Source organism: Megascapheus bottae, chromosome 17 (genome assembly GCF_031878675.1).
Source record: "Megascapheus bottae isolate mThoBot1 chromosome 17, mThoBot2.hap1, whole genome shotgun sequence".
Taxonomy (NCBI): Eukaryota; Metazoa; Chordata; class Mammalia; order Rodentia; family Geomyidae; genus Megascapheus; species Megascapheus bottae.
This window is the reverse complement of record NC_143525.1, coordinates 11,586,183-11,609,136: the sequence shown is the minus strand read 5'-3', so window position 1 is coordinate 11,609,136 and position 22,954 is coordinate 11,586,183. Positions and strand designations below refer to the sequence as shown.

At 43.8% G+C, this 22,954-nt stretch overlaps 1 protein-coding gene across 2 annotated transcripts in view; it reads left to right on the top strand.

The window, feature by feature from the left end:
* Dnah2 (dynein axonemal heavy chain 2) overlaps positions 1-22,954 on the top strand; it is a 119,815-nt gene that overhangs the window by 17,361 nt on the left and 79,500 nt on the right. For both annotated transcript variants that reach the window (XM_090349645.1, XM_090349646.1), the window contains exons 5-14: positions 7,037-7,265; positions 9,967-10,077; positions 10,211-10,449; positions 11,667-11,858; positions 12,617-12,774; positions 13,199-13,286; positions 13,597-13,802; positions 14,243-14,372; positions 14,701-14,883; positions 16,173-16,387. In XM_090349645.1, the coding sequence (XP_090205771.1) occupies positions 7,037-7,265; positions 9,967-10,077; positions 10,211-10,449; positions 11,667-11,858; positions 12,617-12,774; positions 13,199-13,286; positions 13,597-13,802; positions 14,243-14,372; positions 14,701-14,883; positions 16,173-16,387 (1,751 nt within the window). The remainder of the gene's footprint in view (positions 1-7,036; positions 7,266-9,966; positions 10,078-10,210; positions 10,450-11,666; positions 11,859-12,616; positions 12,775-13,198; positions 13,287-13,596; positions 13,803-14,242; positions 14,373-14,700; positions 14,884-16,172; positions 16,388-22,954) is intronic.

The following is a 22,954-nucleotide window of genomic DNA, read 5'->3' as shown; positions in this document are numbered from 1 at the left end:
GTTAAAGCTAAAAGAATGAATTCATGGAGCTGCCCGAGCCTGAGCAAAATGAGAAAAAATTGCATGGCAACCGCAAGCATATTATATCAAGGACAAAAAAAAAAAAAAAAAAAAAAAGAAAAAAGAAAAAGGAACAAAGCACATAAAGGAAGAGGACATCACTGAATGAAGAGAAGGAAATTCCTTAAAATGGCTCCATGCTGTATAGTTACAACCCAGATCCAAACACAAACTCAACTTTGAAAAAAAATTGAGATGAAATGATACGAGGTGAGCATGAGATCAAAGGGAGAGTGCAGAATTTACAAAATGAAGGAAGCAGCAGGTTACAGCACTAGAGGGTGAGAAATGGCCAGGAGTGGAATAGCGATGGCTGAAAAGCCTTTACCCACGGAGGAGCCTGTGATAGTCACAGCGCACGCCAAGGAAAAGGCTGAAGACATTAATGCAATTAGAGAGAAGCTAAAATACTTGAAAGCCAGGCATAGATGATCGACTGGAATATAGAACGCCAGTAAGAGACACAGACGTAAATTTAGAGATAAACGCCAAAGAATTTCCCTGAAATGCAAAAGAAACTGGCAATGAAAGGACATGCTGCATTTCACAAAATGGTTTAACATACTAATATTCATCTTGGTTATGCCACTAAAATGTGAGGATATGTACTAATTTACTGTGTGTGTGTGAGTGTGTTGGTACTGGGGCTGGAACTCAGGGCCTGGGTCCCTTAGCTTTTTTTTTTTTTTAAATTATTTTTATTGTAATGTATAGAGGGGTTACAGTTATATTTGCCAGCTAGTAGGTGCATTACTTCTTACACATTCATACCCCTTCTTATGTTTTTGTCCCCATCCCTTACCTTTTTTTTTTTTTGCCAGTCCTGGGCTTGAGCTCAGGGCCTGAGCACTGTGCTTGTGTTTTCTCAAGGCTAGAGCTCTACCACTTGAGCCTCAGCACCATTTCCGGCTTTTTTCTATGTATGTGGTACCGAGGAATTGAACCTGGGTCTTTGTGCATGCTAGGCAAGCACTCTACCACTAGGCCAAACTCCCGGCCCCCTTAGCTTTTTTATTCAAGGTTGCTACTCTACCATTTTGAACCACAGCTCCACTTCCTTCTTTTTGTCCAGGCTGGCTTTGAACCATTATCCTCTGATCTCAGCCTTCCAAGTAGCTAGGATTATAGGCATAAGCCACTGGCACTTGACTTTACTAATTATTTTTTTAAAAAGATTTTAAGTTAGTGTATTATATAAATGGGGGTTTCATTTGTGACATTTCTGTACATTTGTATAGTATACCCTATCAATCTCACACTTTCTCTCCTGCTCTTCCTCCTCCTCCTCCTCCTCCTCCTTTTTGCCAGCTCTAGCTCAGATTCTGGATGCTGTCCTTGAGCTTTTTTTGTTTCTTTGTTTTGTCAGTCCTGGGGTTTGAATTCAGGTGCTGGGCTCTGTCCTTGGACACTTACTTGCTCAAGGCTAGTGCTCTGCCACTTGAGCCACAGTGCCACTTATGCCTTTTTCTGTGTATGTGGTAGTGAGAAATTGAACGCAGGCCTTTGTGCATGCTAGGCAAGCACTCTACCAGTAAGCCACACTCCTGGCCCAATTAACCCCACTTTTTTTTTTTTTTTCCAGTCCTGGGGCGTGAACTCAGCGTCTGAGCACTGTCCTTGGACTTTCTCAAGGCTAGAGCTCTACCCTTTAAGCCACAGCACCATTTCTGACTTTTTCTATGTTTGTGGTACTGACCTGTTTCCCAGTCCTTAAAACATTTTCAAGTAGCCTCATTGTTGTAATATATATAACATTTCCACCATATTCGCCCTCATTTCATCCTCTCCATTTACCCTTCCCTCTGAGAATATTTACATTGTTGGGAACATAACCTGTGAGTATTCTACTAAGAATACTTAACCTTAATCTAATAATGAGATAATAGTAATTTAATAATCAGATAAATCTATTGGTGTTTTATTTGATTTTAGCCAATAGTGAGGCTTGAACTCAGGACCTTGAGCTCTCAGTTGACTTTTTCACTCAGGACTGGCACTTCAGCAATACCTCCACTTCCACAGATCCAAACTGACTACTATTTTTGAAAACTGGCTTGGATTGTTAGAAATATCAAAGTTAGCTGGGCACCAATGGCTCTTGCTTGTCCTCCTAGCTACTCAGGGGGAGGCTGAGATCTGAGGATTGCAGTTCAAAGCCAGCCCAAGCAGGAAAGTCTGTGAGACTCTTATCTCTAAACTACCAAAAACCATCCAGAAATGAGGCTATGGCTCAAGTGGTAGAGAGTTAGCCTTGAGCAAAAAGAAATTCAGGGACAGTGCTGTCCAGGGCTGCCCTCCCCGCCCCAAAAAAGACAGAAATCTCTAAGTTAGGAATGAAAGAAAAGAATAGAGAATTGTTTGCCAGGAAAGGACACTAAAGAAACTTGGCCACTATAGATGGGAAGCAAGCCAGCTATCAATTCCATTATTTAGGGCACTGGGAAAAGTTGAATTGTATAAAACATTAGGTCGAATCTTTTTTGAATATGATAATATGTTGGATATGTCAGAGATTATCCTGAATTTTAGTAGATATATGTGAAGTATTTAAAGGTGTGGTATCTGAACACCTGCAGCTAACTCTTAACAGCTCAGCTAGAACAGAGAGAAAGCAAATACAGCAAAGTGCTGGCAATTAGTGTATTTGTTCATTGTGCTTTTATCTCAGTTTTCTGTGAGGTGGAGTTTCTTTTCAGAATGAAAAATTGGGAAAGTTGGGCCAGAAATAGAACTCAATAGGAAAAAAGCACATGCTTTGCATATGTGAGGTCCTGCATTTGATACCCAGCACCACTAAAAAAATTGTTTTCAGGCCAGGAGCATAGCCTAGTGGTAAGAGCACTTGGCTAGCATGTATAAAGCCCTGGGTGTGATTCCTTGGTACCACATACACAGAAAAAGCTGGAAGTGGCGCTGTGGTTCAAGTGTCAGAGTCCTAGCCTAGAGCCAAAAGTGCCCAAGGACAGTGCCCAGGCCCTGAGTTCAAGTCCCAGGACTGGCAAAAAAAAATTGTTTTCAGGAGAAGAGGACTAACAATTTTTGGTGATGGTGTTGGTGGTGCTTGTAGGGCTTGAACTCAGGGCCTGGGTACTTTCCCTGAGCCGCTTTGCACTCAAGGCTAGTACTCTACCACTTGAGCCACACACCACTTCTAGCTTTTTTTGAGGAGTTTATTGGAGATAAATGTTTCATGGACTTACTTGCCTAGATGGGCTTCAAACTGTAATCCTCTGATCTCAGCTTCCTGAATAGCTAGGATTACAGGCGTGAACCGCCAGTGCCTGGCTCTTGTATCTATTTTAACTTCTTTATATTAAATTCAAATAAAATTAAATGTAATACTTCTAACTATAAATAGAATGCTTTATGGTTCTTGGATTTGAATTTAGGGCCTCTTACTTGCTATCCTATACCACCGGAACCATAGATGTGTGTGTGTGTGTGTGTGTGTGTGTGTGTGTGTGTGCGTGCGTGTGTGTGTGTGTGCGCGCGCGCTCGCGCGCGCGTATGCATGCGCCAGTCCTGGGCTTGAACTCAGAGCCTGAGTGCTGTCTCTGAGCTTCATTTGCGACAGCACCACTTCTGGCTTCTGAGTTGTTTACTGGAGATAAAGAGTCCCACTTTTCTGCTTAGGCTGGCTTCAAACCTGGATCCTCAGATCTCAGCCTAGGATTACAGAACTGAGCCATGGGTACCTGGCAGATAAGCCTTTTTTGAGGAATACTTCAAATCCAAGCTATAATAACATGCTTACAGGAAAAATGCCTGAAATAATGTTTTCTCTAATACTAATATTTAATTTCTGGGCACTAGAATTTTGGATTCTTTAAAAGTTGTTCTGAGGATTCAATTAGAGCTTTGGGTTGTATCTCTTGAGCTATGCCCCAAATCTTTTTACCTTTAACTTTGTTTTTTAGATAGGAACTTACACTTTTTCTCTAGCTGGCCTCTGACTGAAATCCTTTCCCTCTGCTTCTGAAGCAGCTGGGATTACAAATGGGTATTATGATAGGTATCCCTGCATATATGTATATTTTTCTTTCTTTCTTTCTTTCTTTCTCTCTCTCTCTCTCTCTTTCTTTCTTTCTTTCTTTCTTTCTTTCTTTCTTTCTTTCTTTCTTTTTGTGTGGTGGTAGGGATAATACTTCGGACCTGTGCATGCTAGGCAAGTGCTGTAGTACTGAATCACACTCTCAGCCCTTTAATATTATTTTAATTATTGATAATTAATGTATATTATTGTAAAAATATTAATGGCTAGGGGAATGGCTCACATGGTAGAGGGCCTGCCTAGTAATCAGAAGAACTTGAGCTTGAATCCCAGTACCATCCTTAATAAAGTCTTTATTGACATGAAAAAAAAACCAGTGAAAAAAATGGATATAAAATACATTATTTCTGGATAGTGGGAAGAGGGTAATTATTAATAACTTCTTTTTGTCTTCTTTTCAGTTCTTAAAATTAAATAAATTAGCTGGTGCCAGTGGCTCATGGATCACAGTACAAAGCCAGCCTAGGCAAGAAAGTCTTTGAGACTCCCTTCTATTAATTACAATAAAAAATATATATATATAAAAAAAAGAAAGTCTTTGAGACTTTTTTTTTTGTCAGGGCCTGGGCACTGTCCTTGGGCACTGAGGAATTGAACCAAGGGCTTCATGCATGCTAGGCAATCACTTTACCACTAGGCCATATTCCCAGCCCTCTGTGAGACTTTTTTTTTGGTCAGCAGTGGGACTTGAACTCTGGGCCTGGATGTTGTCCCTGAGCTCTTCAGCTCAGGGCTAACACCCTATCCATTGAGACACAGCACCATTTCCAGCTTTTTAGTGGTTACTTGGAATGAGTCTCAGGGGCTTTTTAGTGCTCAGTCTGGCTTTGAATCTTGTTCCTCAGGTCTCAGCCTTCTGAGTAGCTAGGATTACAAGCGTGAGCCACCATACTTGGCTACTGTTCGACTTTTATGGCCAATAAATTACTCAGAAAAAGTCAGCAGTGGTGCTGTAGCTTAATTGGTAGAGCACTGGACTTGAGCACAACAGAGGCTCAGAGGCACTGTCTAGGCCCTGAGTTCAAACTCTGGGACTGGCAAAATATATATATTTGAGATAGAGAGTGATAGAGATCGCAGTGACACTAGTTTAAAAAGAAAAAAAAAAAACCAACCTGAGCCGGGAGTTTGGCCTAGTGGTAGAGTGCTTGCCTAGCATGCACTGGGGTTCTATTCCTCGGTACCACAAACGTAGAAAAAAGCTGAAGTGGTGCTGAGGCTCAAGTGGTAGAGCTCTAGCTTTGAGAAATCCCAATGACAGTGCTCAGGCCCTGAGCTCAAGCCCAGGACTGGCAAAAACAAAACAAAACCAAACCCCAAAAAACTTTTCAAAGGCTGGGGATTTATATAGCTCAAAATTCACATAAAATAAAACACTAAAACAATGCTACCTGGTGAACTGATACTGATACTAGGATAGGAATGACCTTTCTCTCTCTCTCTCTCTCTCTCTCTCTCTTTCTTTCTTTGCCAGTCCTGGACTTGAGTTCAGGGCCTGAGCACTGTCCTTGGACTTTCTCAAGGCTAGAGCTCTACCACTTGAGCCTCAGCACCACTTTGGCTTTTATCCATGTATGTAGTACCGAGGAATTGAACCCGGGTCTTTGTGCATGCTAGGCAAGCACTCGACCACTAGCCCAAACTCCCGGCCCTGGGACTGACCTTTCTAAGTATGTGGCAGTGACGCCTTTAAATCTGAAAAGTTATAGAGGAAACTAATGAAAGTGACACATTTCTTAGGGTAAGCAACAGCAGAAACTCATCAGGAGCAAAATCAAAAGATAAATGAAAATTGGATAGAAGGAAAAAACTGGGTGAGAGCCAGTGATGGGGTGACATTGTCCAAAAAGAAATATACTCTTTACCTGACTTACATAACTGTAACCACTCTGTACATTACCTTTACAATAAAAATCTTAATTAAATAAGAGAAAATTGGAAAAAGCATTTACAACTGAAATTAAAATTTTGAGACAATTTAATTGTCTCTTACTTCCAGTCCTCCTCCTTTTTATTTATTTATTATTATTTTTGCCATCCCTGGGTCTTGAACTCAGGGTCTGGGCACTGTTCTTGGACACTTTTGCTCAAGGCTCAGCCACTTGAGCCATAGTGCCACGTCCAGCTTTTTCTGAGTATGTGGTACCGAGGAATTAAACCTAAGGCTCCGTGCATGCTAGTCGAGCACTCTACCACTAGGCTACACTCTCAGTCCTTTCTTCCTTTTTATTTTAAACTGGTCCTGGGGCTTGAACTGAGGGCACTTAGCTTTTTTACTTCAGGTTAGTACTCTACCACTTGAGCCACAGCTTCACTTCTGGACTACCGGTGATTAATTGGAAACAGGAGTCTTACAGTCTTTCTGCCCCGGCTGCCTTTGAACCATGACTCTCAGGTCTCAGCCTCCTGAGTAGCTAGGATTAGAAGCATGAACCACAGCAGTCTGGCTCCAGTCCTTCTATGCTTCTCAAAGCTGAAATGCTTTATCCAATCTCTGGTGTCTTATCTATCTATTCACCTGACATTTCTTGAGCATCTCATATGTCCCTATCACTGTCCTAGGCTCTGGAGTCAAGTTGGACAAAACAGAGAAAATCAGTCCTGATTGTGCTGGTACTGGGGCTCAAGATCTGGGCTCTGTCCTTGAGTTTTTTCTGCTCGAGGCAGGTGTTATACCACTTAAGCCACAGTGCCTTTTCCAGCTTTTTGCTAATTACTTGGAGATAAGAATCTCATGGACTTTCCTGCCCCAGCTGGCTTTGAACCTTGATCCTCAGATCATAGCTTCTTGAGTAGCTAGGATTACAGGTGTGAGCCACTGGATCACCAAGGGATGGTGACAGGAGCTGTCATGCTGGGAGCCTGATCTGGGGGCATTATGGTCAAACCTGGACACTGAACTCTGATCTGCTGCCTTTTACACAGACCCAGAATCAGCTTGTCTACTTCATTCGCCAATCACCCGTTCCTATCACTCCCGAGAACTTCCGGTCCATAGTACAGTTTGGAACAGTGCGGGGTCCCTACATCCCTGCCCTACTCCGGCTGCTCAACGGTGTCTATGTCCCTCAGATCTTCGCAAATACAACCTGGCCTGAGAGCATTCGAAATCATTTTGCTTCACATCTACACAGGTTCTTGGCCTGCCTGACAGGTGAGTAAAGTAGAATATCCCACTCACACCTGTAATCTTAGCTACTTGGGAGGCTGAGATCTGAGGATCACAGTTAGAAACCATCCTCAGTAGAAAAGTCCATGAGACTTATCTCCAATAAACTACTCTGAAAAAGCTGCAAGTGGTGCTGTGGCTCAAGGGGTAGAGGGCTAGCCTTGAGTACAGAAAGGCTCAGGGACAGCACCCAGGCCCTGAGTTCAAGCCCAAGACCAGCAAAGAGAAAAAAAAAATTTGGAATGCCCCAAATGAGTAGACAAGGATGTAATACACTTTGTTTTTTGGCGCACCATGCCTCACACATAAGAAAGCCATGCTTGACCACTAAGTATTGCCACTAGCCTTGTTATTAATATGTAGAACTGGCATCTAGAAGAATTTTCTTTTTTATTTGCCTTTTGGTGCTAGTTACCAAACTCATGAAATACTAGATTAGTTTTCTACCACTAGATGACACTCCCAGTTTTTAAAAAAATGTTATTATAAAGGAGATGTACATAGGGGTTATGGTTTCATAAGTCAAATAATAAGTACATTTCTTCTTGGCCAGTGTCAACCCTTCCCCCATTCTCTCCCAGTTTTTCCTTCCCATCCCTGCTCATAATTGTGTAGTTTATTTTCCAGTGTCTACTGAATACCACCTCTGCATTTGTTCACCTTTGTCCTTTCATTCTCTGCCCCACTACTTCCCAGAGACACACAAACACAAGCTGTTTGTTCTCATGTATTCTCAGTGTCTTCAATCAAAATTGCAAAATATGATAACGACAAGTAAAGGATACTAGGCATAGTCGTGCATGCCTATAATTCCAGTACACAAGGAGACTGAGGTAGAGGATTAAGCATTTCAGAACGAACTGGCTACATAGGGAGACCAAATCAGAAAACAAAAAACCAAACAAAACAACAACAAAACCCCCAGAGGGTTGGGAGAATGTGGCTTAGTAGTAGAGTGCTTGCCTAGCATGCATAAAAAGCCAGAAGTGGCCCTGTGGCTCAAGTGGTAGAGTGCTAGCATTGAGCAAAAGAAGCTCAGAGACAGTGCCCTGAGCCACAGAACCTCTTCTGTCTTTTTCTGTTTATGTGATACGGAGGAATGGAACCCAGGGCTTCATGCATGCTAGGCAAGCACTCTACCATTAAGCCACATTCCCAGCCTCTCCTTTCTCCTTTTTTGGGGGAGCTTGGGTTGGGGGATAGGGTCTTGCTCTGTAACTTGGGCTGGCCTTAAACTCTCAATCCTCCTGTCTTGGCCTCCTGAGTACTGGAATTACAGGCATGAATCACTATACCTAGTTTTTATTTTTCTTCTTGATATTAAAGAAGCATGAGCCATGGTTTCCCCTGACTCCTCTTCTGAAATACATTTATGTTATCTGGGGGTGATTGTCTCCAGTTCCCCTCAGATACCAAATCTGCAGATGCTCAAGTCTTTTGTATAGAATGGGGACACACATCTTCCCAATATCCTTTAATATCCTTTTTTTTTTTTGCCAGTCCTGGGCTTGGGCTCAAGGCCTGAGCACTGTCCTTGGGTGAGCCTCAGCACCACTTCTGGCTTTTTCTATGTATGTGGTACCAAGGAATTGAACCCAGGTCTTTGTGCATGCTAGGCAAACACTCTATCACTAGGCCAAACTCCCAACTTTTTTTTTTTTTCTTGTGGGTCATGGGGTTTGAACTTGCCTGGGCGATGTCCCTGAGCTCTTCAGCTTAAGGCTACTGCCCTACACTTGAGCCAAGCCCCACTTCCTGTTTTCTAGAGGTTAATTGGAGATAAGAATCTCAGCCAATTTTGTGCCTGGGCTGGCTTTGAACCTTGATCCTCAGATCTCAGCCTCCTGAGTAGCTAGGATTACAAGCATGAGCCACCATGCCCAGGTTTTTTTTTTTTTTTTTTTTTTTTTTGTCGTCAGTCCTGTGTCTTGAACTCTGGGCCTGGGTGCTATTCCTGAGCTCTTCAGCTCAGCACTAGCACTCTACTAGTGGTTCAATGGAGATGAGTCTCACAAACTTCCGTACTTAGGCTGGCTTTGAACTATGATCCTCAGACCTCAGCCTCATGAGTAGCTAGGTTTATAGACATGAGCCACCAGTGCCTGTGGCTTTCCAATATCCTTATTTTTTCCTTTTTTTTTAAATTCTTTTTTTGGATATATGGTCTTGTTATGTAGCCACAGCTGGCCTTGAATTTAAGATCCTTCTGCCTATCTTCCTGAATACTTTGTAGGCATTTACTACTATGCTCTGTTGCATTCTAATACATACTGAATATAATGTAAATGTTGTAGAAATAGGTTTTATATTGTATTATTCAGGGCAGAAAACCAGAACAAAAAGTGTGTACGTGTTCAGTACAGATGCAGATTTTATTTGTTTACTTCTATTTTGCACCTGTACTAGAGCTTAAACTGTCACTTGGCTTAAGGTTAGCATTCTATCACTTGAAGCACACCTCCATTTCCAGCTTCTTAATGATTAATTGATGATAAGACTTTTTTTTTTTGCCCAGACTGGTTTTGAACCAATGTCCTCAGAATCTCAATCAGAGCGCAGATTTTAAACATCTATGGATGCACAACTCACAGACATTGTGCAAGTCTGATGGTCATTCTGGGCCCCCACTAACCATCCACCCTAATTGACACCGAGGCCTCTTTGACTTCCATGATCCTCTCCTTAGACACCCGGTATAAACTGGAAGGACACACGGTCCTCTACATTCCTTTGGAGGCGATGAACATGAAGCCGGAAGTGGTGGTCAAGGACAAAGAACTGGTACAGCGGCTGGAGAGTGAGTAGCAGGCATTGTGGCATCTAGTAGGGATCACAGAGTGGGAAAAGGCCGTCCAACTGTGTGGCAGGAAGAGGGAGCCATTGGGGAGCATGGCGAAGAAACTTGAGAGTTTTCACACTCTCCCTTGCAGCCTCCATGATCCACTGGACCCGACAGATCAAAGAGGTGCTCAGTGCACAGGAGTCTGTGGAGACAGGAGAGAGTCTCGGTCCTTTGGAAGAGATTGAGTTCTGGCACAACCGATGCATGGACCTGTCTGGCATCAGCAAGCAGCTGGTGAAGGAGGGAGTGAAGCATATCGAGTCCATCCTGGACCTGGCCAAGTCATCCTACTTGGCGCCCTTTGTAAAAATGGCCCAGCAGATCCAGGTCTGTGAATTGGACCAGAGCCTGGGGGCTTAGGAAGAAGGCAATTGAGCTGAGAATGATGCTTAGTGATAGAGTGTTTTCCTAGCATGAATAAAAACCCTGGGTTCGATTCCACATACACAAAAAAATATCAGCAGTGGTGCTATGGCTCAACTGGTAGAGTGCTAGTCTTGAGCAAAAGAAGCTCAGGGGCAGTGTCCGGGCCATGAGTTCAAGCTCCAGGGCTGGCCAAAAAAAAAGGGGGGGAGGGGAGCAGTGATTGAGATGATATGGAGCTGACAGAACTATCGCCACGTAGACTGACCCACCATGTTAGGACTGGTACTTGTGGGGAGACAGTAAAAGTAGTGGGATAGGGGCTCTCAGGTGCTTGTAGCTTAGGTAGGGAGACATCCTGTTAATCAACAAAGAGGCATTGATTCCCCTCTTGTGATCAACCCCTCCAATCCAGCTGAGAAAATAGGATTTATGTAAAAGAGGATTAAACGATGGCATGAGAACCACAGATGAACCTGTGCGATTCAGTTGTGAATTAAAACAAAATCAGCATAAGCTGGTTACATTAGTGCTGAGTCCCACAGGGATTGGCACAGAGATGGAAGACCTTTTTTCCCAGGTGAAATTTTTCACAAGTATAAGAGCATTGAGCTGTCACTGTAAAGCTGTCGTTGTCGTCGTTGTTGAGAGCAGGGCAGTGCAGAGGGCTGAGTGGCCTTTTGTGGATGGAGTCCAGGCAGTGTATCAACAGCTGTGGAGTATCTGTTTTATACCAAGTTGTGAATTCAGCGGGTGAAAATAGAGGAATGGCCCCTGACATTCCCGTCTGGAATGCTTTGCTAGGCAGGAGAAGATGAGTACAAGTTGATTAGGTGTAAACTGATCCTGAAGGCTTCCTGGTAATGGTGAGGCAGGCTGGGGTTTAAGATGAATAATGCTCTAGTCTGGCGTCTATACTTGTAACTGGACAAGAGGCTACCTGAGGATGAAGGTTCCAAGCTAGTCCTGGCAGACAAAGCTGAGAGATTCTTATCCCCAATATGGAGGAGTGGACCAAGGACAATGTAAGCTGTAAGGGAAAAAGCCAAGTGAGAGTGCAGGCCCTGAGTTCAAGCCCTAAGCCTGGCGCAAGCGCACATGCCTTGTGTGCACATCCACAGTGCTTGTTCTCAATGGATTCTCTGCAGCGGGTAAATGTACTGGTTTTTCTTCACCGTCAGGATGGCTCTCGCCAAGCACAGTCAAACCTGACCTTCCTGTCGATCCTGAAGGAGCCCTATCAGGAGCTGGCTTTATTGCGGCCCAAGGATATCTCCAGCAAGCTCCCAAAGCTGATCAGTCTCATCCGCATCATCTGGGTCAACTCTCCCCATTACAATACTCGGGAGAGACTGACCTCCCTCTTTCGGAAGGTATGTGCATGGAAGATGAGGGCAACCAGGAGGGTGGCCAAGCTGACAGACCTCAAGTTCCCTGGCAGATGTGTGGTGGGAAGGCATTGAGGACTTCTAATCAACCCAGGCAGCCTTCCATGCGCACAGTCAGATTTCATGGGTCTGGGCAGGACTTCTTTTTTTATTTTCAATGGAAATCGCTCAGGCAGGGAGAATCAGGCAGGGAGAAAGGCTCTGAGAGGGTGAGCTGATTATTATCAGGAGGCAGGAGGAACAGACTTCTAGGCTAAATTTCTGCAGTGGGGAGATAGTCTAGGAAAGAACATGAGATGGTACCAAAAAGTGGGAGAGGAGACACTTAGCTGAGCTTGCGGGATTAGGGGAACCTCAGGACTGAGCTACTCAGGATGCTGAGATCTGAGGATCGCAGTTCAAAGCCAGCCTGGGCACTAAAGTCCAAGAGACTTTTATCTCCAATGAACCATCAGAAAACTGGAAGTGGTACTGTGGCTCCAGGGGTAGGGCAGTAGCCTTGAGTTGAAGAACTCAAGGACAACGCCCAGGCCCAGAGTTCAAATCCCATGACCAGCAAAAATAAAAAATAGATAAAATAAATTAAAAAAGGAAGTCTGTCTGGAACTCAGAGGAAGGAGATAGGGGTAAGGTAGGTCTCAAGAGACAAATCAAAGAGTAAGCAGTCAGGATCTGAGGCACGACTCGGGGACTTAGAGTGGATGGAAGGCTGGAAATTGAGGCTGCTGGGCTCTTCTCTGCAGATGAGCAACGAGATCATCCGCTTGTGCTGCCATGCCATCTCCTTGGACCGAATCTTTGAGGGATATGTCACGTCTAGCAAGGAGGACCTGCAAGGCTGCATTTCCTGTTGTCAGGCTTGGAAAGATCACTATCTGGGGGCAGTGCAGATGCATACCCAGTATGAGGACTCTCCCCTGTTCTTGTCATTCTTGTCACTCCTTTCTGGAGTACCTGTGTGTATGTATGTATGTGTGTGTGTGGGGGGGGTGTATGCACACCCCCATGTGCACTGAGACTGGGGCTAAAACTCAGGGCTTGGGCACTTTCCCTGAGCCTTTGTGCTCAAGGCTATCATTCTACCACTTGAGTCACATTCTACTTCCAGCTGTTTGTTGGCTCCTTAAAAGATAAGTGTGTCACAGACTTTCCTGCCCAGGCTGGCATTGAGCCACGATCCTCAAATCTCAGCTTCTTGAGTAGCTAGGCCACCGGTGCCTGGCTGAATCTTATTTTTCCAATGTAGAGTTCACCTAGTTGTGCATGCACAGACGGATCCCCTGTGTTTCCACTTTCTGATGCAGCCCATCTTTCTCCTAACACAGGTATTCTAATCGGGGCTGGGTCCTAGACCAGACCAGCATATTTGCTCAAGTTGATGCCTTTGTACAACGCTGCAAGGACCTTATTGAGGTGAGAAGATGCCTGGACCCTCCAGGGTCCCTCTGAGAGCCAAGCAAATGGAGCCAAGGCCAAACATAGACTATATGCTTGGCTCTTCTACATAATCCTGTGCCCTCCCATTATCCCTCTCTTTTTGCCTGTTATTGCCACCCTAGCATCTCCTATGTCAGTCAATGTACAGCCCAAATCCATCCCAGCATCCCATCGACATCTGGTTAGTCCTCCTTGGTTCCTAGATATTTGAAGTGAAGCCAAAGAGTTGAGGACTCAGAAAATTCAGCAAGGAAAGGAGGAACCCTCAAGATGGCTTCTTTTTTAGATCTGTGACTGTCAATACCATTTCGCCCGTTGGGAAGATGGCAAGCAAGGACCACTTCCTTGCTTCTTTGGTGCCCAGGGGCCACAGATCACACGGAACTTACTGGAAATCGAGGATATCTTTCACAAAAGTCTGAGCATGCTGCGATCTGTTCGAGGGGACATCTTAGATGTCAAGAACACATTTTGGCATGAAGACTACAATAAGTGAGTAGATCACTTATTGATTGGTGCCAGGGCCTGCAGAGAAGGGAGATCTAGGAAGATAAGAGTAGGAAGAGAAAACAACAACAACAACAAACAAAAGAAAATAAAAGGAAAAAAAAAGGAGTGGGAGGAGAGGCAGGATTTGCCAGAAAGGATGAGCAAACAAGAGAGAATACAAGGGAGGGAGTTAGCTGGTCAGGCTCAGGGTTCCAGAATTGACCTACCAGGGCCACTCAACTTCTAGGACACTGGGCAAAAGATGGAATTGTGTGTCTGTTATGTTAGTTAGTTAATTAATATTAATGAGAGCATCAGAACCCATCTCATGGATGTAAAGCTCATGGTCATATATCTGAATGTCTCAGTGCACAGAACTCAGGGGATGTCCTGGGGAGCCACTAGGGGCATCCCCATTTCCACCTACTTTTCTGATGGCGCAGATTCCGTGCTTCAGTCAAGGATCTGGAGGTGATGACCCAGAACTTGATCACCTCGGCCTTTGAGTTTGTTCAGGATGTGGAGCATGGCGTGCTCCTGCTGGACACCTTCCACCGGCTTGCAAACCGGGAGGTGCTGCCACCCACCCTGCCTTGGGGGACCAGGGTGGGGGAGGGCTCTCTGTTTCCCTTTAGTTTCTCTGAGCCTTTTAGATGCCATCCTGTCTGCATGAGTGCTCTTTACCATGTGCAGAATTGCCAGAACTCCTATCCCCCATCTTTCCCTCTGCTCCCCTGACTTCCATAACTGTGAGGAGTGTGGGTCCCACTGTGTGTGTGTGTGTGTGTGTGTGTGTGTGTGTGTGTGTGTGTGTGTGTGTGTGTGAATTTCCTCTGGGATAAATGTCTGAGGGAACCTCCTCTAGGAGGCATATCATGCATCTTGTCCTCTTGTTCCTTAGGCCATCAAGCGGACATATGAGAAGAAAACAGTGGATCTCTACATGTTGTTCAATAACGAACTGTCCCTGGTGAACCGTGAACTGAACAAGAAGTTTCCATACCTAGAGCCCTACATGGCTCAATATTCTGGCCTGGCACACTGGGTCCTCATCCTCAGGCGCCGCATCGACAGAGTCATGAATGTAGGTGCCTGGCCTCTGGCAAGCTCCCTGAGGTGTCTGGAGACAGCGGTGTGCTGCTGGGAGGGGTGAGGAGGGGGAAGAGGAGGGGCCAGAACATTTCATGACCAGAAACTAAATTGGATGAGGGGAGGGACAGATTTCAGTTCATCTAGACTGGCTGTGGTTTGCAGAGGTGACACAAATGTGTCTGGTAGGAATTTCATATCAAGGTAGAAGAGGAGGGATTTAGGCCAATGCAAAGGTGTATGCTTGGTGATCCAGAGACGTGGATAGGTGAGAAATTGGTTACTTCGGAAGGAGAAATAAACAAAATGAAACAAAACCAAAAACCAAGGAGCCAGCTGCTGGTGGCTCATGCCTGTAACCTTAGCTATTCAGGAAGCTGAGATGCAGAAGATCTCAGCTGAAAGATAGCTTGAGCTGATACGGCTTGTGAAACTGCCATTTAAAAAATAACCAACCAAAAGTTGGGCTGTAGGGATGGCTCAAGTGGTAAAGTACTAGCTGAGCAAACAACACCTTGAGCTCAAATCCTGAAAAAGAAAAGAAAAGAAAAGAAAGAAAGAAAGAAAGAAATATTAAGAAAGAAACCTTTTTGAAAGCCAGGCGCCAGAGGCTCACACCTATAATCCTAGCTACTCAGGAGGCTGAGATCAGAAGGTCCCGCTCGAAGCCAGCCTAGACACTGAAGTCCATGAGACTCTTATCTCCAATTAACCTGCCAGAAAACCACGAGTGGCACTGTGGTTCCAGTGGTAGAGCACTACCCTTGAGCTGAAGAACTCAGGGACAGAGCTCAGACCCAGAGTTCAAACACCATATCTGAAAAAAAAATCTTTTTGGCAACATAGACTAAAATCCACTTAAAATGCTGAGCTCTTGTCTAATTGGTTCTGGGAGAGACCAAAGCAGACTTTAAATGACTGGACTAAGACAGGGACCCAAAGGGGTCCTTTGGCAAAGGCCCAACGTGTTCGCCTTTGTATGTCAGTGAAGGATTTTCAACTTTTTTCCTCTCAACTATTTTCTTGCACTAACTTTGCTTTTCTCTCACTTTGACTCCTTTTCTCATTGTGCCTTAGTGTTTCCCCTCAGTTTCCAGAGTCAGCCTTCCTTTAAAGAGCTGTCAGAATCAGGTTCTATAGTGAGCCCACATGTATCACTGCGTGTGTGTGTGTGTGTGTGTGTGTGTGTGTGTGTGCACATGAGAGTGCACATGTTGGAGGGTCTTGGGAGCTGGTTCCTCTTGGAGGAATGTGCAAATAGGCTCCCCATCTGTTTCCTTTCAGTGCCTTTCTGGTGCCCATTTTCTGCCCCACATTGGGACTGGAGAGGAGAGTGTACATACTTACCAGCAGATGGTTCAAGCCATTGATGAACTTGTTCGAAAAACCTTCCAAGAGTGGACAGCAACACTGGACAAGGAATCGATTCGGCGGCTAGACATGCCACTGCTACGAATCAGCCATGAGAAGCCGGGCATGCTGGACGTCAACTTTGACAAGTACAGAACTCACCCTGATTTCTTCTCGCTGTCTTTGGTGCCAGGCTCCTTCTCTAACTCACTTAGGAGTTTAATTCCCATCTTTAGGTTTCTCTACCTATCCTGTCTACCTGCTTGTCGGTTTGTCTGTCTGTCTCTCCTTGACACAGAATCTTGCTATGTAACTAAGGCTGGCCTTGAACTTCTATTTTCCCTTTTGAGTGCTGGGATTACAAGCATGTACTAAGATTCCCAGTTCCTGTCATTTGTAACTTTTAGTTAGGGTTTTATTTCTTTTGTGCTGGTACTGGGGCTTAAATTTAGGGTCTGCATGCTGTCTCAGATCCTTTTTTGTTTAAGGCTAGTGCTCTACCTCTTGAGCCATTGTGGATTAATCTGAGATAAGAGTTAGATGCAAGTGGCTCACTCCTGTAATCCTAGCTACTCTGGAAGCTGAGATATGAGGATCGAGGTGCAAAGGCAGCGTGGGCAGGAAAGTCCATGAGATTCATCTTCAAAAATCAACAAAATCCAAAAGTGGAGCTCTGACTTAAAGTGGTAGAGTGCTAGATAAAAAAAGGCCTGAGTTCAAGTTCCGAGGTTGGCATGTCACACACACACACACACACACACACACACACACACACACACACACACACACACACACACACAAAAGCAAACAAGCCAATTTGATTGAAACCAAACTTACAGCCGATGTATTAAACCAGTGATGTAGATGTCCTGCCACTAGATGGCCATGATGGTTCAGCTAAGTCAGCAAACCCTGAGCTATAGCCTGGGTTTACCAAGATTGGTGGATGGTATCAAAACCACGCCCTCACCTACCGCTTTAGAATTATGTCTTTACACTATAAATTTCAGAGATGAAACTAATTCATTAATTAATTTACTATAAAATGCAGGGTGATAAGCCAGCTATGATGGCACATGCCTGTCATTCCAGCTATGCAAAATGTATAAATAGGAGGATCGTGGTCTAGACTGCCTGGATAAAACCATGAGACCGAATTTAAAAAGTAATTAAAGCAGAAGGGTTTGGGAACATAGCTCAAGAGGTAGGATTCAGTTGGTAAACCTAGCCAGCAGAGATCAGGCAATGTGAGACCCTGAGGTCAAATCCTAGTACTGTGACAAAGAAGGGGGGGGGCAGGCACTGTCTGTGTGTTAGGAACTGAGGTAGACACTGCCCTCAGGAGCCTAGGCAGTGATCCTATAGATCCTTAGTTCTGGGCTCAGAGCAGAGCCTCCTGTCCACATTAGATGCTAAAGAGAAAACTGAAGAAGGAACAATGGAAGGTATCTGTCTGCAGAGATTAGGAATCATCTGGTAGCTGTTTTTTTTTTTTCTCCTCCTGATCAGCAGGAAATAACATTCTATTTGATTGCTTTTGGTTCTCTCGTGTCATTAGCTAAATACCCTGTCTTGAGAGTTGCTTCCCATACCTTAAGCTGTTTTTCCAGCATTGCCTTTAGCTCATAAAGGATCTTTGTCTTGGTTTTTTTTTTGCCAGTCCCAGGGCTTGAACTCAGGGCCTGAGCACTGTCCTTGGGTTTTCTCAAGGCTAGCACTCTACTACTTGAGCCACAGCACCACTTCCAGCTTTTTTTCTATGTAGGCGGTACCAAGGAATCGAACCTGGGTCTTCATGCATGCTAGGTGAGCACTCTACCACTAGGCCAAACTCCTGGCCCAGGATCTGTATTTGTTGAACAGAGCAGAGCAGGGCTTTGACAAAGGGGTGTGGGGGAATGAAAAACCAGGGACAGGCGAGGTTGCAGCAAGGGTGGCCAACTAGGGAGGATGACATATTATATCTGAGAAAGGAAGAGAAAGAACCAAGATGGTGCAGAGCATCCAGAGGGCTGTGGCAGAGGCATTGGTGGAAAGGATGGGGACACTGGAATCCACACACAGGAGGAAGTGGAATCCACACACAGAGTGCAGTGGAATGGAGGAAGGAAAACGTTTGGAATAAGGCTTTGGCCACTGAGGTGTGTTGAAGACCTGCTCTAGTGAGGTTCATGGTTTTGTAACTCATGGCTTCAGATAGGGACAAGAAGAACATATAGAATATGTTTTATTTTTTTTTCCTTTTAGTTGTGGGGCTTGAACTCCAGGCCTGGGTGCTGTCCCTAGGTTTTTGCATTCAAAGCTAAGGCTCTACCACTCTGAGCCCCAGCACCACTTCTGGTTTTCTGGGGGCTAATTGGTGATAAGTCTCATGGACTTGCCCAGGATTGCGCCATGCTTTGAGCCATGATCTTCAGATCTCAGCTTCCTGTGTAGCTGGGATTACAGGCATGAGCCACCCATACCCATATTCAAGAATAATACAAATAATTAGTTCACAAAATTCTGAATAGCCCTATCTGGGGCACTGTACACACACACACACACACACACACACACACACACACACAGGCTGGGGACCTGGATTTAATAAAAGGGGAAAAAAGGAAAGAACCATGAACAACATAGCTCATTCCTCCCATACCTATCATAAATTATGTCAGGTGTTAGTTTCAGCAATACAAAGTCTGACACCCATGCTTGCCAGTGGTAAGAGCAGTATCCATCTAGTTAGGACACTAACTATATCTTTGTGGAACACTTTGCATACTCTTTGTAGTAGAGCTTAATAAAACATCTCTAGGGGTTGGGAGTTTGACCTACTGGTAGAGTGCTCACCTCCCATGCACAAAGACCCAGGTTCGATTCCTTGGTACCACATACATGGAAAAAAGCCAGAAATGGTGCTGTGACTCAAGTGGTTCTAGCCTTGAGAAAGCCTAAGAATAGTGCTCAGGCTCTGAGTTCAAGCCCCAGGACTGGCAAAAAAATATAAAACACCTATAAAAATATGCTAGAGGTATGACTTAGTTGGTAGAGGGCCTGCCTAGCGAGTACAAAAGCCAGAGTTCAAACCCCATTACTATAAAAACAAAGACCATCCCCCCAAAACCCTACAGCCAACCCCCACAAACAAGCATCCTCAAAACTGAACCAAACCAAATAAATAAATAAAATGAGGCTTTCTTTGTGCCACATATTTATGACATGGATTTATTGGAAGTCCAACATTTCTTCTAAGTAGAAAAGGTACCTGTTGTCTATTGATAATTGTTTTCCTAGAGAAAATGCCTTACATTTTGTGGTTTTAAGATAAAACTACCTTAATCCTCAAATGAGTAAATCATGGATAAGAAGGAACAAGATCTTAGTGAAGGATTTTGAAAAGTCTGGGTTCACTAAACCTATAAAGAAATCCAAGACATTCTCAGCTTTTAAAACTTAACCCTCCCCACGAGTGCAGATAACACTATCAGTTTAGTCTTCCTGCTCAAGGTCTGGTTAAGATCTTGATATGCAAGCATACTTCTGATATGTCCTGATGGGCTACAGAATTACCTGACTCTCATTCTGGGAGCCCTCCAGTTCCCTAATAGTATTTATTTTATCCCTCGGGGGGTTTGATTATCCCACCTTATATCCCAAATATTTGAACTCTGAAAGTCCAAATTGGCTTTTACCGCATTTTATGGCAACACCAACTTTCCAGATTGCACTTAACACAAACATGTTCCAGATGCCATCTCCATGAGACTGAAGGAGGAGCTGTGTTATCACCAGAGTGGAATTCCCCCAGAGCAGGAGAGGGGATCCTGGACTCCCTCTTCTTCACACCAGCTCCATGGAGCCTTCGCCATTGGCACTGCTCATTGTGGGCTACCAGCAGTGACTCCAGCTGGTCTCCTGTTCCCGCCTATATTAGCTGATCATGTGTTTGCAGATACATTATAGAATACTTCCAGAAGCAATTCCTCTCTCCCTCCCTCCCTCCCTTCCTCCCTCCCTCCCTCCCTCCCTTCCTCCCTTCCTTCCTTCCTTCTTCCCTTCCTTCCTTCCTTCCTTCTTTCTTTCTTTTCTTCTTTCTGTCCGTCTGTCTGTCTTTCTTCCTTGCTTGCTTACTTGCTTGTTTGCTTTCGGCCAGTCCTGGGGCTTGAACTTAGGGCATGGGCACTGTCCCTGAGCTGCTTTTGCTCAAAGCTAGTGCTCTACCACTTGAGCCACAGTACCACTTCTGGCTTTTTCTGTTTATGTGGTACTGAGGAATTGAACCCAAGGCTTCATGCATACTAGGCAAACATTCTACCACTAAGCCACATTCCCAGTCCACAAATATAATTTTGTCAATATAATAAAAATTTTTTTATTCTGGAAATTTCATTGACAAAATACTGCCAATGAGTGATAAAAAAATTATGAAAATGGCTCCTTATAGAATTTTTTTAGGTTAACTTCACAAAGGTTTTGTCTGATTCAGTCAGTTCACTAATTAAAATATATGAATTTAACCCTAAAGTGATTTTCAAACTTTATCAAGATAGAAAACAATTTAAAATTTCTATCAAGATGGAAATATTGAAATATAATGGTACATTGGTGGCTAGTATACTTGCCCAGACAGGCTTGCCCTGGTGTTTCTCAGCAGAGACAAATTCAACACCTCTAGTTCAAACAGAATATAGTTATACCTCAAGATATGCCTCTCTCCACATTCGAGCCCTCCAGCCTTTCCATCTGGCATGTGTTGATATTATTATGACTCTGTTTATATTGGCTACTGAAGAGCAGAGTCACTTTTTGTTTGTGTATTCCAGTACTGGGGCTTGAACTCAGGGCCTGGGCACTGCCTTAGTTTTTTTTCACTCAAGGCCAGAGCTCTACCACCTGAGCCACAGCTCTACTTCTGTTTTTCTTTTCCTGGTTATATTGAGATTAAGAGTCTCACAGACTTTCCTTCCAGGCTGACTTAGAGTCATGATCCTTAGATTTCAGTTTCCTAAATAGCTAGGATTGCAGGTGTGAGCCATCAGTTCACAGCTTCGATTACCATCACCCCACTTCCCTTGACCCAGTCTTGGGGCTTGAACTCAGAGCCTGAGCACTGTCCATGAGCCTCTTTTACTCAAGGCTAGTGCTCTACCACTTGAGCCACTGAGCCAATTCTGGCTTTTCCTGTTTATGTGTTATTGAGGAATCGAATGCAGGGCTTCATGCATGCTAGGCAAGCACTCTACCACTAAGCCACATTCCCAGCCCACACACTTCTCATTTTGAAAAATATCCCCTATTTTTAACGGCTATTTTCTGATTTTATTCTTTCTATTTAGATCTTTGATCCATGTGAAATTTATCTTGGTCTAGAGAAAGAGTTACAGAATTAACGGCAGTTTTGTATGTTTCCACCCCCCCCCACACCGATTGCTAGTCAGCTTAATATAATTTATTTACTTTTTTCTCAGTGTTTTGGATCTAACACAGGGCTTATGCTTGCTGTCACTAAGATAGCTCAAGCCCCTTAATTTCATTTAGTGGACTGCTAGCTTTATAGTAACAAATCCCTAAGCATATCTGTCTATTTTGGGATTTACTATTCTTGTCTAGTATCTGATCTATTCATGTGCAGAAATCAAACTGTTTTAATTATTGTCCTCATTACTTTCCTTTTCCCAATTTCCTTAGCTATTTATAATATTTATTTCCCATAAGAATTCATTATAAAAATAGTCGCCTAGTGCTCCTAGGTTTATAGGAATAGGCATTGGGTTAAATTTGTAGGTTATCTTTAGAGGAATTCATGTCTTTTTGGTTTTGAGTCTTTCCAAAAATAGCACTTTCCCTTTCAATTTAAATCTTGATTTTGACATAATATTTTTTTTCATATAGAAATAACTTCTGATGGGCTGGCCTAGTGGTAGAGTGCTTGCCTAGCACGCATGAAGACCCAGGTTTGATTCCTTGATACCACATACATAGAAAAAAGCGGGAAGTGGTGCTGAGGCTCAACTGGTAGAGGTCTAGCCTTGAGAAAGTCCAAGGACAGTGCTCAGGCCCTGAGCTCAAGCCCAGGACTAGCAAAAAAAAAAGAAAGAAAGAACTTCTGATATTTTATTTTTATTGTTTTAACTATCAATGATCTCTTACCATATAAAAATATCCAACTGGTTATGGTTATCATGTTAAAAGCTTTAACTTTTTTTTCAAAATGTAACTGGGTGATATAAATTACCTAATAGTTAATATTATTTTAGTAAGCCATATTCCTTGGATAAAATTCTAATAATACACCTCCACTAATCAGAGGCCTTTACTGAATTAGAGGGTCTAGGAATCAGAGAACTGAAGATAAATGTATATTATTTTTTCTATTAAAAAGCAATTTTCCAACAAAATTAATGAAGCCATCGTCAAATTTCCATTTCTCCCTTATGAATGAGTCAGCTTGAGTAGAGTTTCATAACCATAACTGAAGTTAGGCGCTATCTTGAAGTCAGCATTGGAGGGTCTGGAACTTGCTGGATGTGAGGGCTCAAGCCATGTTCCTAGCTATTCAGGAAACTGAGGATTGGAGGATGGAGGTGAAAGACAGCCCAGGCAAAAAGCCACAAGACACTCTCTTCAATTAATTAGCAAAATGCCAGACTAGTTCACATAGTAGAGTGCCAGTCATAAGCAAGGAAGCCATTTGAGAAAGCTTTGAATTCAAACCCTATACAAAAACA